A 15938-nucleotide genomic window follows, 5' to 3' on the forward strand; every position below is an offset into this window, starting at 1 on the left:
AGCACAAGCAATCTTGTACAAGTTTGAAAAAGCTGCCCAGGCAGTTTGCTGTTTTTCTGAATCACACATTTGTATAGACAAAGCCTCCTGTTTGGAATAACATATCCCATCCCTCTGATGCATCACTTATCAGAGGTTTGTAGGGTATTAACAAAAATTTAAGACATTCTTTCACCTGTCAAAAGCTGGTGCATTCGCCTCAAAACCCCTTGACATTCTGACACGATGAGATCCCACCTATGACATGAAGATTACATTAAATTATTTGTCGTTACACATTTGATTAATCATTCTTCAAAGACCTCTTTTGATCCTCAATATTATCTGAAAATTCATTCACTTTCTAAATGAAATCTCCAAAATTAATTCTGCGTGCTAGGATGTGCATTCCTTTTATAGGCTTTTCTTAAATTCCTCTTCTTTTTTCTAAAACACCCTTTTTAAATTTAATATACTTAGTCACATCATCTAATCACTTCCTGTTTTGAGTAAAAGGCATGTAAATGTTTCAGCAGTTCTATTGCAAAATGCTTAAATATGTAGTTTAAAGAACCTTGAGTCACTGTGAGGCATGAACTCTTTTTAATCTTCCCTGTAAAAATTGTATCACAGTAGTAGTTGCTGGTACAATCCCTCTTTCAAGAAAACTGGGATGAAATTATTTTACAGTAACTCTTGATCCATACTGACTTCTTGAAAAGACTCATCCTCAAGAAAATTCAGAAGAAAACAGTCTCTTTTCTTTGGGTGCCCTTAGATAACCCATATTAAAATAGCAATTTAAATTAAAACAGAAAAACTCAGAACTTCAAAGAGAAAACATCTAAAAAACAACGGACATTCAAATCTTGTGCAAAACAGCATTCAGAGACTCCAGAGTAGCAGGCTTGGTGAATTAAACAATACCACCAGGATAATCTCATCTTGACAGGTAATTGTGCAGAAGAGCCTAAACGCTACTGTAAGATATTTAAAAAGGCATGAATAAGAAATATCCATATAATTAAATCTATCTCCTCCTTACCTGCAGGCCTGGCTGTTCCCAAAATAATGGAACAGATCCTCGAATCTGTATGAAAGATGACACAGAATCATCTAAAAATATGACCTGTTAAGAAGAAAAAAAAAAAAAAAAAAACCAAACATAGTATTAATAGGTATTACAGAGTGTAAGGTATTAGGTTTCTTAGCCTTAGCTAAACATACAGTAAATAAAATACATTTACATATTCCACACTACAAGCTAAAATATTGTATTCTCTAGACTCTTCTATCCCCTCTGAGCAATTCATAAAAGAAGCTCTGGCACTCTCATGCTTCCTTGCAGAATCATGATTCACATCATCTAAGAAAATACAGCAAGCTTTTATTATTTGGGTCTGAATGACTTCTGTGCTAAGAGCAACATGTTTAAAAAAAATTGGTAAGACCTTCCTGTAGGAACAGTTAAAATGTACACCAATGCATAGCAAATAAAAATGCAGCCTACTTAGACCACCTGCACAGATTTTGTGTATCTGAACCCAAAATACAACCTGTCTATTAAGTATAAAGGAAAGGAAACTTAAAGTGGAATCATATGTCACAGCCATCTAGTGATATTAGCCTGCCAGGAAACTTGGACAGAGAAACTGTAACAAGTGTTCTGACTAAGCTCCCGAAATTAGATGTTGTCCTCGTTTCAGCTGAGAAAGAGTTAATTTTCTTTCTAGTGATTGCTGTGAAAGGAATGTCAACAATATCTATTGGTTTTAGTTGTTGCTAAATGATACTTACACTATTCAAAGATTTTTTTCAGCTTCCCATAGAAGAATAGACAGAATGATGGAATGGCCAATTAAATATTACATACCACAGACATCATGCTCAGTATATAAATGGGAGTTAGCCAGTGGGTGGGAATCCACGATCACTTCTCTGGACGGTGCCAATTCACCAGGTGGTAAGAGTGACCAGTGTCATTGTTATTACTACTGTTATTTTTCCTTTTCTGTTATTTTTTCTATTAAACTGTTTTTATCTCAACCCATGAGGTCTTTTTTTTTTTTTTCCCCCTCTTCCTTTCCCCTCCTTTTTTTCCCCTCTTTCCCCCCACCCTTCTTGGGGGGGAAAAAGCAGGGGGTGATCAAGCAGCTGTGTGGTTCCAGTTGCCGGCTGGGGTTAAACCAGGACAAATGTGTACAAGCAGCAACCTTCCTGGATAAAATGCTACTACCTAGGCTTTGCAATGAGTCAGTGAGTCAAAGATACCTCCTCACGTGAATACAGTTGGAGGAACAACATCTTGGTAACTAGGTTATGGTAAGAAGTGAGCAAAGAAAGGCCAGCAAAGAATGATTTAACAGCTTCTTACATTTCTGTATAATAAGGGCAAAGATATGCAATCAAATGCAGTGGAGTTACAGTGGCTTTAAAAACTAACTTTCAGAGGAGCTGTGTTAAGTAACCATAGGAATGCTTTTATCTTTCCTGAACCACAAGGTATTGTGTATTTGCCAAAAATCTCTTGCTTGTTTCTAAGGTCTTTTACTTTACTATTTGGTCAGGCCAGAAGATGTACGCATTCACCTACAGCTCAGGAGGCTAAAAGGAAGTACGGCCACCTACAACAGGTGATGGACAACAGCTGCTTAAGCTATTGAAACTCACCCATCCACGCTCTTACCCTAAGCTACACTAAAAACCAAGATCATCAAATTATGTAACCTACTTAGATTCCTTATTTAGCAGCAAAGGAACTATTCCAATACCTATTGGTTACAGACTTGACTTGTGGTAAGTTGATTTAGGGCAAAAAATTATCCCCACACATGCTTACCAAGAGTTCATCAGCCAAGCAATGTGCACTCTAGCATAACATACCTGCTCTGTTTCAACAAAATTAGCAACATGGCCATCATCATTTGTTCCCCGGACGTTAAATCTGGTGCCAGCCCGTTCACAGCTTAGTCGTGAAATAAGACAAGCCTTTGCCTGCTTGTGAGCCGCATAAATTGTCCTTATCTCTACTCCTCCACACATGAGACGTAACAACCAGTCATCACAGTTCACACCATAGTGCTTCAGATGCAAATGCAGTGACTGATTCCTATCAAGAAAAAAAAAATTAAATAAAATAACTGGAAGGAAATAAAACACAGCTCAAATTAAGCCAGCTACTAACCTTATATTTTACGCCTACTACTACAAATGAGAAAAGGAAAATACGCATGTTATAGTTTTATGATATAACTCTTATTTAAACATACTTGAAATAGTGAAGTTGACAGGAGAACAGCTTAAATGTCTGAACAATAAGAATATGAGGTGAAGCCATGAATTCCAATGACCTTAAAAAAATAACCCTTATAGCCTCTCCTCTTCACACAGCAAAAAACAACTCTCCAAGCTTGTTTATATTTCTCCATTCAGACTTGCTTTGAGAAGCCAAAGATTACAGACTCTGGGAAAAGCAAGCCAGAATTCCAATTACATGGTTACTTTTTGTGATGGGTAAAGCACCAGTCAATTTCACACCACCACAAAACAAAGCTAGAAAAAACCCTGTTGTCAATATACAATGATTATTTCTATTATACATCACCATAACACATCACTTGCCCAGACAAGCTTCCAGGAATACATTCATAGCCAACTGATTTTCAAATTTCTGTAAATATCAATTTCAAGGTTAAATGTTGGTACATTATATACTGCATATACCATTCTCTAGTACCAATTATTGCTCAAATGAAAGAAAGATCCACAGCTTGGATATACCTGTACATTAAGTAGTACCAATCATCAATGTAGTAAGTAAATAAGACTAAAGTTTGGGTTTTGTGAGTTTTTTTGTTTTACCTCACTCTAGTGGGGCTTGGCTTTTGATCTTCTTCAGAAACATTCACTTGTATAAAAAGGAAGAAAAGTTTTCTGCACAGCAAAGAAAAGTAAACTCTAGTAAGATGGCTGGTTTTGTCACCGCCCAGAAAATTCCATCATAATTGCAAATAACATATTTGGTATAAAGGTTGAAGCTATTCACTTTAATTTTAGCCTTTTCACTCTAAACTTCCAATTAAAAGATAAAAAAAAAAATATCTGCAATTTATCAAACACTTCAGTTGAATCATTAATGAAGATTCAAATCTCGTGAATCAAGTACACATTCACTTTGCAGAAAAGTATACAGATGCATTACAATAGGAGACTGTGAAAGCAGACAATATTCTTTCCCTGGGCAATCTGAGACTGGAACTTTTGAATACAAAAAGCGCAAGAAAGCTTACTGAAGTGCATAAGCAGAATACTTTCTGTTATTGACTTTTACTGTTTACATTTCTAGATCTTGGAATCTGGGACATTCTATCTACCTCCTGCAAGGATCGATTCTTACCAAAAAAAAAAAAAAAAAAAAAAAGCCAGGTAACTTAAGATGTTTTATGACAGGCATCAAAATCAGCCAAGCTTATTTGGACAGGGTCAACAGGCATCATCATTTCTCAAGCCTCGAAATACTAAGAGATTACCAACAGAGAGCCCAGTCTTTTCCCAGATGCAGAGAGAGACAAAGAACTACGTTGCTGTAACTCCTGTAAACCTACATCAAGGCAGATGTGTTTCTGAAGACTCAAGCTTATTTTCTGTCTTAATATACATACTTTGTCTTATATAGCAATCTGATCGTATTCCTCTATCTGACCAAAATAGTTGCAGAGTAGAGTAGCACTGGCACACACGCCAGAGCTGTTTTGTTGTCTTGTATATTGGACAGAAGAGTGGGGCAGATGTAGCTTCTCACCTGTTCTAAGAAGCATACTGCCAAGTCTTCAGGAACCTTACAAGGTTCATGGACACATACACCATTTTTAACAAAAGTTTAAAATATGGGAGCAGAAGTTTTTACGTGACCGTACGCATCACTGGCATTCTTTATGCTTCTTACTGGCAGAAACACCAGTATTCCTTTTACCGAGAATTCTCCGTGTGAAAACCTATACCTTATTCACAAATATTCTGTAAAAATATAGTGAGTTCAGCAGCCAAGCAATGTGCACTGTAGCACAGCCTACCTGCTCTGTTTCAACAAAATCAGCAACATAACAATTATCTGTGTATTTTTAAAGTCCTCTCATATGTTGGAAACCCACCTGGAAACTTTATATAAACACCACACCATTTTAGAACCCAGAATGTTCAAAAGATTACAATTTTCTTTAAAGCTCCATTACCGCACTCATTTTAAAAAAATTGACACACCTGATGAAGAATCAAGAGACACCAAAGCTGAAACACAACATCATGACAACTGTATATCATAAGCAGTGAAAAATTGGTGTTTCCCAATTAAGAAATAATAACACACTTATGTCCTTCAAGTTAAAATAATGCTATTCTATATCATCAACATTTGTTGTACCAAGGTGTACATTTAAAAGCTGATAAAGACAAGGATAAAATCTTACCACAGATTAGTTTGTGCAGGCACGCACTATTTGATATATTGTTTGATAAAGCACACTATGAACTCACCAGAAAAACCTATTGTCAGTGGTGTGCTCCTGCATGCTGCGGTGAGCATTGAGACTAAGATCTAAACTGACACCAGTTGCAGACCATGCAAAATAAAAGTTTCCTGAGTTCAAAACTTTTCGCACTTCCGAAATACGGTCCTCCTCTGTTGAATCAATTCGTAACGATACAAATTCAGTGGAAGTAACTCGAAACACTTCAGAGTCTTGAATCTTTCCCACAGACATGCATCCTGTTACTAGAACCAGATAATGTAACAATGTGTCTCCTGTAAAACAAGAAAAGGCACAGGTAACAGAATGAATCTTAGTGGAGTGTGGTGTCCATGTATTTACATGCTTCAATGCACACAATCTGACCCCAGTTTGCCTGAAAAAAGTACAAAAAGAACCAATATCAAGGACTCATTCTCAAGTTCTACAGAAGAAAAGTAAACCCAAACAGGAGAAACTATGCTGCAAGTAACAGGGATTGCGAAAACGGAAGTTATTTTTGTCCACTCCCTTATTTCTGGGAGTGCTCCAAACTTGCAAGTTACTCTACAAAGACAAAAAACAAAAAGAAAAAATGAGATGAGTTCCTGTTGCGAAGATCCTGTGCTGTGCAGTTTTACAGTAGCAGCACAATTTTCTTTCCCAAATGAAAAATTAAGGTTTTACATCTTTTACTCACCAAGGTTTAATCTTAATACACCCAAGAGCCCATATGCATCCATTACTTTGGAGTAGGTGTTCTTAATTGTGTCTTTTTCTGCAGAAGCTATGGAGAGAAAACATAAGATTTTATGATGTAAAAGACCATACACTATGGCAGGGAGAACGCGTCCACTCTAAACTGAAAATCCAAGAGGTTACTAAAGTAGCACTTACATGGAAGTTCTAGAAAGAAATCAAAATGTATGAGCATATGGCATTTTATAATCGAAAATGAGTATTTTATAATGAAGTATGATCATGCTATGTTTTTAGGCAACAAAAAAAGGACTTGTAAAAACTTCAAGTGATATTAAAGGCAAACATTGGCATTTTAACATCATCATCTCCTAATTTAAAACACATCTAAAAGACAGGCAAATGAGTTGCATGAGAATGCTCTCCTGTAATTAGTTAATATTAGTGTTAAATGCGGGGTTGTTTTCATGAAAAAAATTATCCTTTTTCTCCAAGAATAAAATGGTGATGTGGTAGTATTATTTCCAGATAAGTAAACAAGATTACCACAAGTGCATTTTAACTAGTTTTAGTTATATTCCAAGCAAATCAAAACTCTTGTAGGTCCACAAGATAATGGTATTTAAAAGCCATGTCTTAGATTAGGAAAACACAATTTTCATAGACAATTTTGGAGAAAAAAAAATAATATTTTAGAAGAAATTAAAGTATATCTACTATTATTTGTCTGGGAGTGAATGTTAGTGTACACTTTGCAACTTCAATCAGCGCTCAAAAAAAGAGGTGCACAAGCTTGACTGCAGAACCAGGTGACAGAGATGCTGCAGAGCAGAAACCAGATCCCACCTGTCCTGAGATTTTGCTCATGATTGAGACTGCATCTGAAGAAGACCAACAATTCCACCTGTGCCACTGGATCCACAGGGACTGAGATTTCTAAGTCACAGTATCACAGTATGCTAGGGATTGGAAGGGACCTCAAAAGATCATCTAGTCCAATCCCCCTGTCGGAGCAGGAACACCTAGATGAGGTTGCACAGGAAGGCGTCCAGGCGAGTTTTGAATGTCTCCAGAGAAGGAGACTCCACAACCTCCCTGGGCAGCCTGTTCCAGTGCTCTGTCACCCTCACTGAGAAGAAGTTTCTTCTCAAATTTAAGTGGAACCTCTTGTGTTCCAGCTTGAATCCATTACCCCTTGTCCTATCATTGGTTGCTACTGATAAGAGCCTGGCTCCATCCTCATGACATTCCCCCTTTATATATTTATAAACGCTAATAAGATCACCCCTCAGTCTCCTCTTCTCCAAGGATCTCCAAGGATCACCAAGGATCTCCAAGTCACCAAGGATCAGCACCTTCTGCCTCCTCAGAAATTATCTGCTAATTAATTTTCACTTTGACACTAAAAAAATCCAAATTTGACATAAAAAGCATAATTTGAAATGCCTATTGCCTTGGCATTCTGCTGTGCTCTCTCTCACATTAACTATATTTTCTTCAGAATTGCTGTTGTGAATCTTTCTAATGAGTACGCCCAAAGGTTAGCACAGCCCTGCCTGTGCACAAGCCTACCCCTTCTGTTCAAATATCCGCCAGCTCTGTTATTGAAGTGGATCAGAAACTCCAATTATAGATGAAACAATTATTTAACCTCAGCCTGAAATCTAAGCTCATTCAATGTTTTATTCAGTGCATTTAAAAAAAGCTTCTTTAACTATTCACACTGATGCTCTGTATTTCAGTAATCCAGATGCTAAAGATAAGAGAGTTACTGCAGCACGATTATTTCTGAAGTCCTCACCCACAAAAAATGTTAAGACTTGCAGCCAATCTAAACACATTGTTAACGGACAGTGATTTTGTCAGCATCACTAAACCATGTTTTTCTTAACCACACACCATCAGGCTGCAAAGAACAACTTTTATCAAAACCTGGTTCTTTCAATCCATTTTTCTAGCAAGCATTTAATGATGTCAACGTACTCTTCTAAACTCAATTTTCAATAACCAGAGAACAGCCATATTCTTCTTTCACATTTCAAATTATTAATGAAAGATGAGGTTTAGTTTCAAACTTTTTGCAGGACTTTTCTTAAAGGTGCCTGCCAGCATTTAATGACATTTCAGAACAACGGCTTTTCTGTCTTCTATGGATTTATTCTCTTTTTCCATTGCATAGAACACCTGTTATCCTTGCTGAGCTTTAATAAGTAAATGCCCAGAGTAAATTAAGTTAACATGGGCTTTGCAAATTCAGATCAACAAAAAAGGCCACAGCTAATAAAGCAGCAAAGGGTTGCAAAAACAAAGAAACAAAAATGGAAATAGAAAAACTTACTGTGACTAGCCAATTATTATTTTCTTAACAAAGCATACAAGCACCAACCAAAAGCATTTCATGCCAAGTTTTTCAGTTATATTAGATCTAATACAGCGTGTAAGTGTTTCTATCTTGCACTGGCTGCACTTTTCCCATTTTTTTTTATTTTGTTTTAAGGCCAAAATTCACACAGGGAAAAGGTAAACATCACACACCTCAGAAAGTTTATTTCATCCACCCTGCCCTGGCCCACCTTCACCTACCCCCAAGCAGTTACAACTTTATAACATAAATTCATAAGGCAGATTCCCCTTCATTAAGGGTACCCATTTGAATCTCTAACCATCATCAGCATTCACAAAACCTGAAAGAATTATGAGATTTGGTGATGACTGATATTAGCCAATACAGAGCAATAAAAAATGCTTATCACATAAACCTCCTTTTCCTTAAGAAACAGAGCTAAAAGTAAAGCAGTCACAAAAGTAGCACCCATAGCAGAAAAGGGAGCAACTCCATAGCACCACATGCTGCCTCTTCCCTACCACAGCAGCACCATCCCACACCACGCAGGGATGTTTTGGATGGTTGGCTGCAGCAGTGCTCAGGCTGCTTTCAGGGTGTAATGTACTATGAGGGACTTCCCACGATCAGCAGTGCTACAACATTAAGGAAAAGCACTTGAGTTTTCTGAAAACCAAGATGAAATCGGGAATCAGGCACAGCTACACCACGCTCCTCTCCATTTTCTTCCATTTGAACTGTTGGGACACTGTGGGGACCAGCATCTCCCTGGGGACCAGGGCACTGGCAGCCATGGGGTGCTCCCCAGGGACACAGGGCAGGCTGGGGGCAGCCCCAGCCCAGAACATCAGGCACGTCCGTGGGGATGGGCTGAGGCCAGGCCAGGATGTCAGTCTGTGGGCAAGGGTCAGGCCTGGCAAGGGTAACCTGGGCCAGACACACCCCCAGAATGGCCAGGCCATGAGAACAGGGACAGGCCAAGGCTGGGCTGGGACATCAGCCTGGCTCAGCAGGGCCCATGTCCAGGCTGGGTAGGGTTGGGGAGAGCTGGAGGCCAGCACTTTGCTGCAGCGTTGCTGGGGCAAGGACGGACAGCCCTGAGGGGACTGAAATGGGGTTCTGGGCTGTGGGCAGGGTGGGGGAAGCCCCAAGGGGGCTGAGCAGGGACAGACAGGGCTGGAGGTATCCTCTGGGCCCTGATAGGAACAAGCAGTAATGCTATGAAAATATGCAAGTGGTTGTATAGTGGTTTAGACCAGAAGTCCATTTAGCCTCCAAACATTTACAAGAATTTCCTGAACCAGCACCTCCACCAGTGCTAGCCACAAGGATACCATCCATAAATATGGACGTGAAAACAAAAAAAACCCAAACACCCACATCAGCATGTAATCTATTGCTGACTGCCACTGCACATGGCATTTCCCATTTCTGAAGATACCAACCTTAAACTTGCAGGCTTTCCTATTACTCCATACCAAACAGTGTGAATAACAATGTAAGTGCTCTGGAACCATCTACACTGTCCCCATAAGTATCACATTTAACTCTTCCTTCTTCACCAAAGCAGTAAGCTTCGTGAAGATCTATGCTGTCTCACTTCATTCAGCATACAAAGTTATCCGATGCAGCCAAGAGCCACCGAAATTGCAAAAATATATGGCTAAGACCCCATCCCTATAATATCTTGTATTCAATGTATGCAAAGCCAAATTTCAGTTTCCTCTATGAATAGCTGAAACTACCAACTGGGTGAACTGCAGCTTAGAAGTTAAACCGCAGGAAGGCTAAAGTAATCCTGACAGACGCAGAGAGCATTTCCAAGAGCATTTCCTCATTTCCTCTTTAACATTCTTAATGAATGAGAACATCTCTTCGCAGAATGGTGGGTTGGCCTGCAGCCATGAGAACCCTTTTGACTTTGATTTATGAGCTCCATATCTTGAAAAAAATGCAACTAATATAAATATGCACCCAGAAAAACATAAAAGTCCTACAAATTAATGAACCTACTCCTCCTTGAGAAATTGACTTTTCCATTTATTAAATAGCTGGAAGTAAGCAAACACAGTTAAGGCTGTCTGAAAAAAATGTAAAATGTGGTCACTCGCTAAGAAGAACAAATTAAGATGTGCAGCTTCCAAAGAGAGGAATCAGCTGGAATGACAACATTCATCCCTAACACTGGACTTAAAAGATTTTTAAACTATAGAGAGAAGCACTAAGCAGTAGACAATGCAAGCATATGTATGTCTGTGTAAAGATGGACACAAAATAGTATGAGGCAGTATTTCTTCTATTACTTTGTGTCAGTTCAGATGATAAGCAGAAAGGAAATTAAAAGCAGCTTCTTCTTAATCCACTGCATTAATTAGGTTCAAGTTGATTAATTTCTAAAACAGAAATAATGAGTCACTATTTAGCAGTACAAAGAAAAAACAAACACAACAAAAAAAAAAACCAACACAACCCTTTTAATGTGGTTTTCAGGTCAAGTTGTAATGCGTTCTTGTAGAAAGCCTCATTTGCGGTGTCAAGAGAAAAAGAATAAAATAATTTTAAGTCAATCTTTATTAAAAATTAATAGGTCACAGTATTTTTAAGTGTTAACATCTCATTTATTCCAAGTTAACTCACAAGTGTGCATCTGTAATAATCACACTTTATCAATCACTGACTCATTTAAGAAAGGTGACTGATTACATTATTTTAAAGGGATTATGTCAGCCCGCTTACTGTTACACAAATGGAACGCATTAAAAATCCTGTCTTCAGGACAACTTGGTTCAACATGTATTCTGCTTAACTGCAGATTAGAAATTAGCATTGCAATTTTAACAATTATAAAACTAAAATAACGTTGAAAGTTATCATTTAGGCTTTCTACAGTTATGTTCTCGGTGGGTTCACAAGGTGCCATAAGAACACATTATAAGTTAGTGGCTCCAATTCCCAGCTAGAACATGGGACATTGAGCTGGGAGCAAAGACACACTCCTGAAATTATGTGCAGTTCCTTCAGAAAAAAAGAGTTCTCATTTAAGTTAGGTGAGAAAAAGCTCATGCTACTGTCACTTTAAAAAAGTTTAAAATCAGAAAACTTTATGAACTACTCTTACAGTTTGTTTTTGAGCTTTTAAGATTGAGATTTTCAAGCTTTTTGTCAAATTAGGACAGTTAAACTTTCAGTATTAAAATTGAAGCTAACACTTTAATATTACCGCGTAGGTGACATTAAAATCAGAGTGGAGTCACCACTTTCATTTATAAATCATCCAAGAACCATTTTATTATTTTTGACACTTTCCTGACATGAATAGATGCACAGAAAACTGGACGACAGCTGATATTTACATCTTCATCATTCATATGATATTTGCTTTGAATTTACAGGACAATTTTTTCCCCAACTCTCTTTGCTAGTTCAAATTATGAAGTACTATTATTCACTTCACAAAGACATTTATATGTTACCATCAACATGTATCTTAAGATTATGGGGAGGAACCCCCAAATAACAAAACACCTCTACCCAGCAATGAAAAAAACCCCAGACACCTCTAGATGCCTGATTATACTAGATTATACTTATATGTCTTATATACTTATATGTCTGATTAATCTAGATTATACTTAAATACTACACACCAGGAAAAAAACCACTGTTTGGAACAACAACAAAAAAATAATCGTAACAGATGAGCAAATAAAAGGCTTAGTTGCTTTAACACTATTTTTCAATACTATGCAAATTTATTTCACAAAATGTATCATTTCAGCTAACACTACTGACAAAAGGGAAAAAAACAAACTGAGAAATAAAAGTGTGAAAATAAAGCTGACCTATGTAACAGTCTCTAAGCACTTCCCTTCCATCACATTTGGGCTTTCTGACCCAGTTACATGTTCTCCATTGAAAACAAATCTTTACATAGCACCAAAAATCTACAAAGACTTTCTTCTAATACTTTGATTAAAATATAGTTATTTTATATGAAAGTCAACTGTTGCAATTTTTGCCTGTACAAGTAAATTCAAAAAATTATAAAATTTTCAATTTAAATATGTGCTAGCAAGTGAAAAAGCTACCAAATTATCTGAAATGTAGAAATTCCAACTAGTATTTCTAAATTATGTCTGAGTAACTCCAGAAGTATGCAAACTAGGCTTCCTAACAGGCCTTTAATTAGCAAGAGCTATCATTCACTGGATGTCCAGAAGGGCAAACCCAAGACTTTTACTATCACATGTGCTACCATAGAAGTGAAAAGTTACTGTATTGAAAAGGGAACATTCATAAAGAGAATTGTTTGTTACCAGTGAAATCCCTTGCTAAAATGATGCAAAGGGCTGTGGTACACATACAGAATACTCTTTACTATCGCTGTAAAGCTAGTCTATCTTACGAGGCAAAAAACCTTCAGATTGTTATAAGTAATTTCTTTTTAGTAGTTCCAGAACTGCGGACCAAAGTCTTGCAGATCCATTATGCCATTCAAAGGGGTCATAGTCCTCCCAGGCAAGAGTTACTGACTCCACCGACCTCCTGGGAAGATTCTTACTGTAGTTCTTGTACTTTGCAAAGTACGCTAGGCTAGCATACGTGTTCTTTGTTAAACCACATAATTTTGTTGAAAATGCCTGGAAAGCAATGAGCAGAACATCTTCCCAGCAGATTTGAAAGGACAGTGAATTCCAGCAGAATCCTAGGAAAGGCACCTGATGACAGGAGGACAGGTTACAGCCTCCTCCAGAAGCACAGCTGCCCTCAGCATCCACCGTAGCTGTTGCTTCCCTGCAGCTTCTCAAATATTTTAAGATACTGTTAATGGGAAGGCGCAGTCTGGAAGATGACACTTAGTCAAAACAGTAATAAAGACAGGAAGGTGAAAATCTTGTTTGCCTTTACATCCTAATCCCTTCACATTGGTCCCTTCAAATTGGCTTCAGATGAATATAATATTACACCAAAACATTCAAAAATTGTTTCTACCACAGCCTGTATTTGACCTTTCCTCTCCAACATAAACACACTCTTCCCAGAGGATAAATTACTGCTTGAAGAATTTTAATTCTTATTATTGTATCTTTATATATGTATATAAAACAGGAAAATATTTATTTTAAACTTATTTTATAGGATCCCATAATGAAAAACAGAATGTAGTAATTTATTTTGAAACATTCTCCTTCCCGAGTTAAGGGAATGTGGTTCCACTCAAACCTCTGTGTAAACAATTATCAGGAGAGGGGTGGTGAGGGGGGAGAGAATCACACAGTGGCAGTTTATCACTGGTGTCAGCAAACACCAGAAATAAAAACCAGTGGTTGTGAGCATACAGAAAGTTACCCTCTTTAATAATTATGTACATATAACAGGTGATCATCAAATGTATCTGTCGGTATGTTTCTTTTCTGGGTGTCTCAAGTTTCCTCAAGCACCATATGAACTTAAAATCTCTTGCAAAATTATATCCTAACTGCTACTGTAGATAATAGTGTATCTGCTACTCCTCCCCCTCTCCCAAGAATGCAACATGGAAGAATTTTCTTTTTCTTTTTAAAAGGAAGTGGAATGTGAATGGGTGATAAAGCAGCATTGCTAAACATGACTATGAATACCAGGACGCCTGCTGCACCCAGGTTATTACAGCTCTTATCTAGCTCTACAGAAAGCTCAGGGTGGGCATCGTGCCTCTTCCTGCTCACACCTGCTCTCTTCTCAGCTTTACCATAAGACTGAAGTCAAAGGACGAGCACAAAGCTCCTGCTCTCTCCGCTCAGGGATCTGTATTTTCCCAGATGACAGAACGTTCTCCTTTACCCATCGCAGGCGACAGGAGTAAAGACAGCTTCCCACTCGTTTCATTATGACTCATCAGAGAGGAAAAGGGAGAGAGAACACCCTCCTGCTCAGTCAATGAAATCTTTACAGGTAAGATACGTCACAGAGTCCTATTTCAATGAATAAATATACAGTCTATTTTATATGTGAAATAAGAAAAAAATCTATGACATCCTCCCACTAAATTCTGAACAAACCAGCAGTGAAGCTGCTGACATTTAAAACTAAATGCTCTTACAAGGTCTTGAGAAGCAAGTTGGCAGGGTCCCCTCAGACTTCAATATCTTGGGCTAACCCCATACTAGGAATGACTCAATAAAAGAGGTATTAAATATATAAAGGCAAGCAAAGTATTTCTCAGATGTTTTGGTCACAGTAACATTAGCTAAACCATGTCACAAGCAGTACATAGAACACCCCAGCAGAAGCATGGCTTGGGTTGCTTCCATGTTAAGACTGAATAATTACACAACAACCACCTCTGTGAACTATCCCTTCAACACTCTTCCTTTCTTCAAGCTTATTTTGTTGACTTGAGTAACAGATTCAGGCACATGCAACATGCACTGAAAAAAAAAAAAAATAAAAAAAAAAAAATCACACAACATGAGTTGTATAGCATTTCATACAGAGGCCTAACTAAGCCCTCTGAATCATCTTGCAATGCTTCATTGAATGTAAAGGGGATGAAGGTTAATACCGTTATCCTTCCCTCAGCAAAATGGCAGATGTCCTCCCTTAAAGATGACGTTTAAAGGATCAGCAAGCTTTGATTCCTTTCTCTTCGCCTGTTTCAATTACAAATTTTTATACATAGATACCCCAGAAGATGCAGTTCACTAAGGCTCTCAGAACTGAACCACACAGGTCTCTTAACGGTGAAGTGTATTTCACTAGGTTGTGCCTATATTATACATGCTACATACAGGTAAGAATTATGATAGGGTATAAGGCTGAACACCTTATCTGCAGTATTTATTAAAATCTTTTGAAAAATGTCTAACAGTTTGAGATCAGTATTGTCAGTTTTTGTAGAGTCTAAAAAGTGTAGAACTTTACAAATCTTCCCCAAGTACTAAGAATTGTATTTCTTTAAATAGGTATTAAAAAGAATAGATACCAGAAGAAAACAGCACGCAGAAAAAAAAAAAAAAAAAAAATCCTGAGCTAGGGACCTCTAGTGCTTTTTCTGCTGTCTGCTGATTGTGATCTTTCAACCATTAACAAAAGAATCATGTTTCAGTACCTAAAGAGTTTAGGTCCAAAAAGGGAATTAATGCAAAATGCCACAGATAAATATGCATTAGGAAAATATGCCCATTTACCAGACAGAAAAAGAGTAAGCAGTTTACTGGTTAAAGTTACTGAAAACAATATTCAGACTAACTACTTATAGCTAAGTATGAATGTTTACTACGTTGTAACCTACCAATTAGAATACCAAGGACAAACCTTTACAGATTCATAACATGCTATTACTAAGAACAGAACCCAGGAGGAGAGAGGCTTTCAAACTTCCTTGTGTTCCACTTCCTCTGTTTGCTAACAACATGAGGCATAGAAGAGTG

General features: G+C 37.6%; 1 protein-coding gene across 1 annotated transcript in view; it reads right to left on the minus strand.

Moving 5' to 3' along the window:
- The window catches only part of SYNJ1 (synaptojanin 1), a 68289-nt gene that overhangs the window by 50399 nt on the left and 1952 nt on the right, over window positions 1-15938 (minus strand). The window contains exons 2-6 of the mRNA XM_082480685.1: window positions 6184-6270; window positions 5512-5779; window positions 2863-3088; window positions 1025-1108; window positions 176-237 (exon numbers count right to left, since the gene is read on the minus strand). Of these exons, the coding sequence (XP_082336811.1) occupies window positions 176-237; window positions 1025-1108; window positions 2863-3088; window positions 5512-5779; window positions 6184-6270 (727 nt within the window). The remainder of the gene's footprint in view (window positions 1-175; window positions 238-1024; window positions 1109-2862; window positions 3089-5511; window positions 5780-6183; window positions 6271-15938) is intronic.

Source organism: Vanellus vanellus (assembly GCF_965231255.1).
Source record: "Vanellus vanellus genome assembly, chromosome: 1".
In the NCBI taxonomy this organism is placed as follows: Eukaryota; Metazoa; Chordata; class Aves; order Charadriiformes; family Charadriidae; genus Vanellus; species Vanellus vanellus.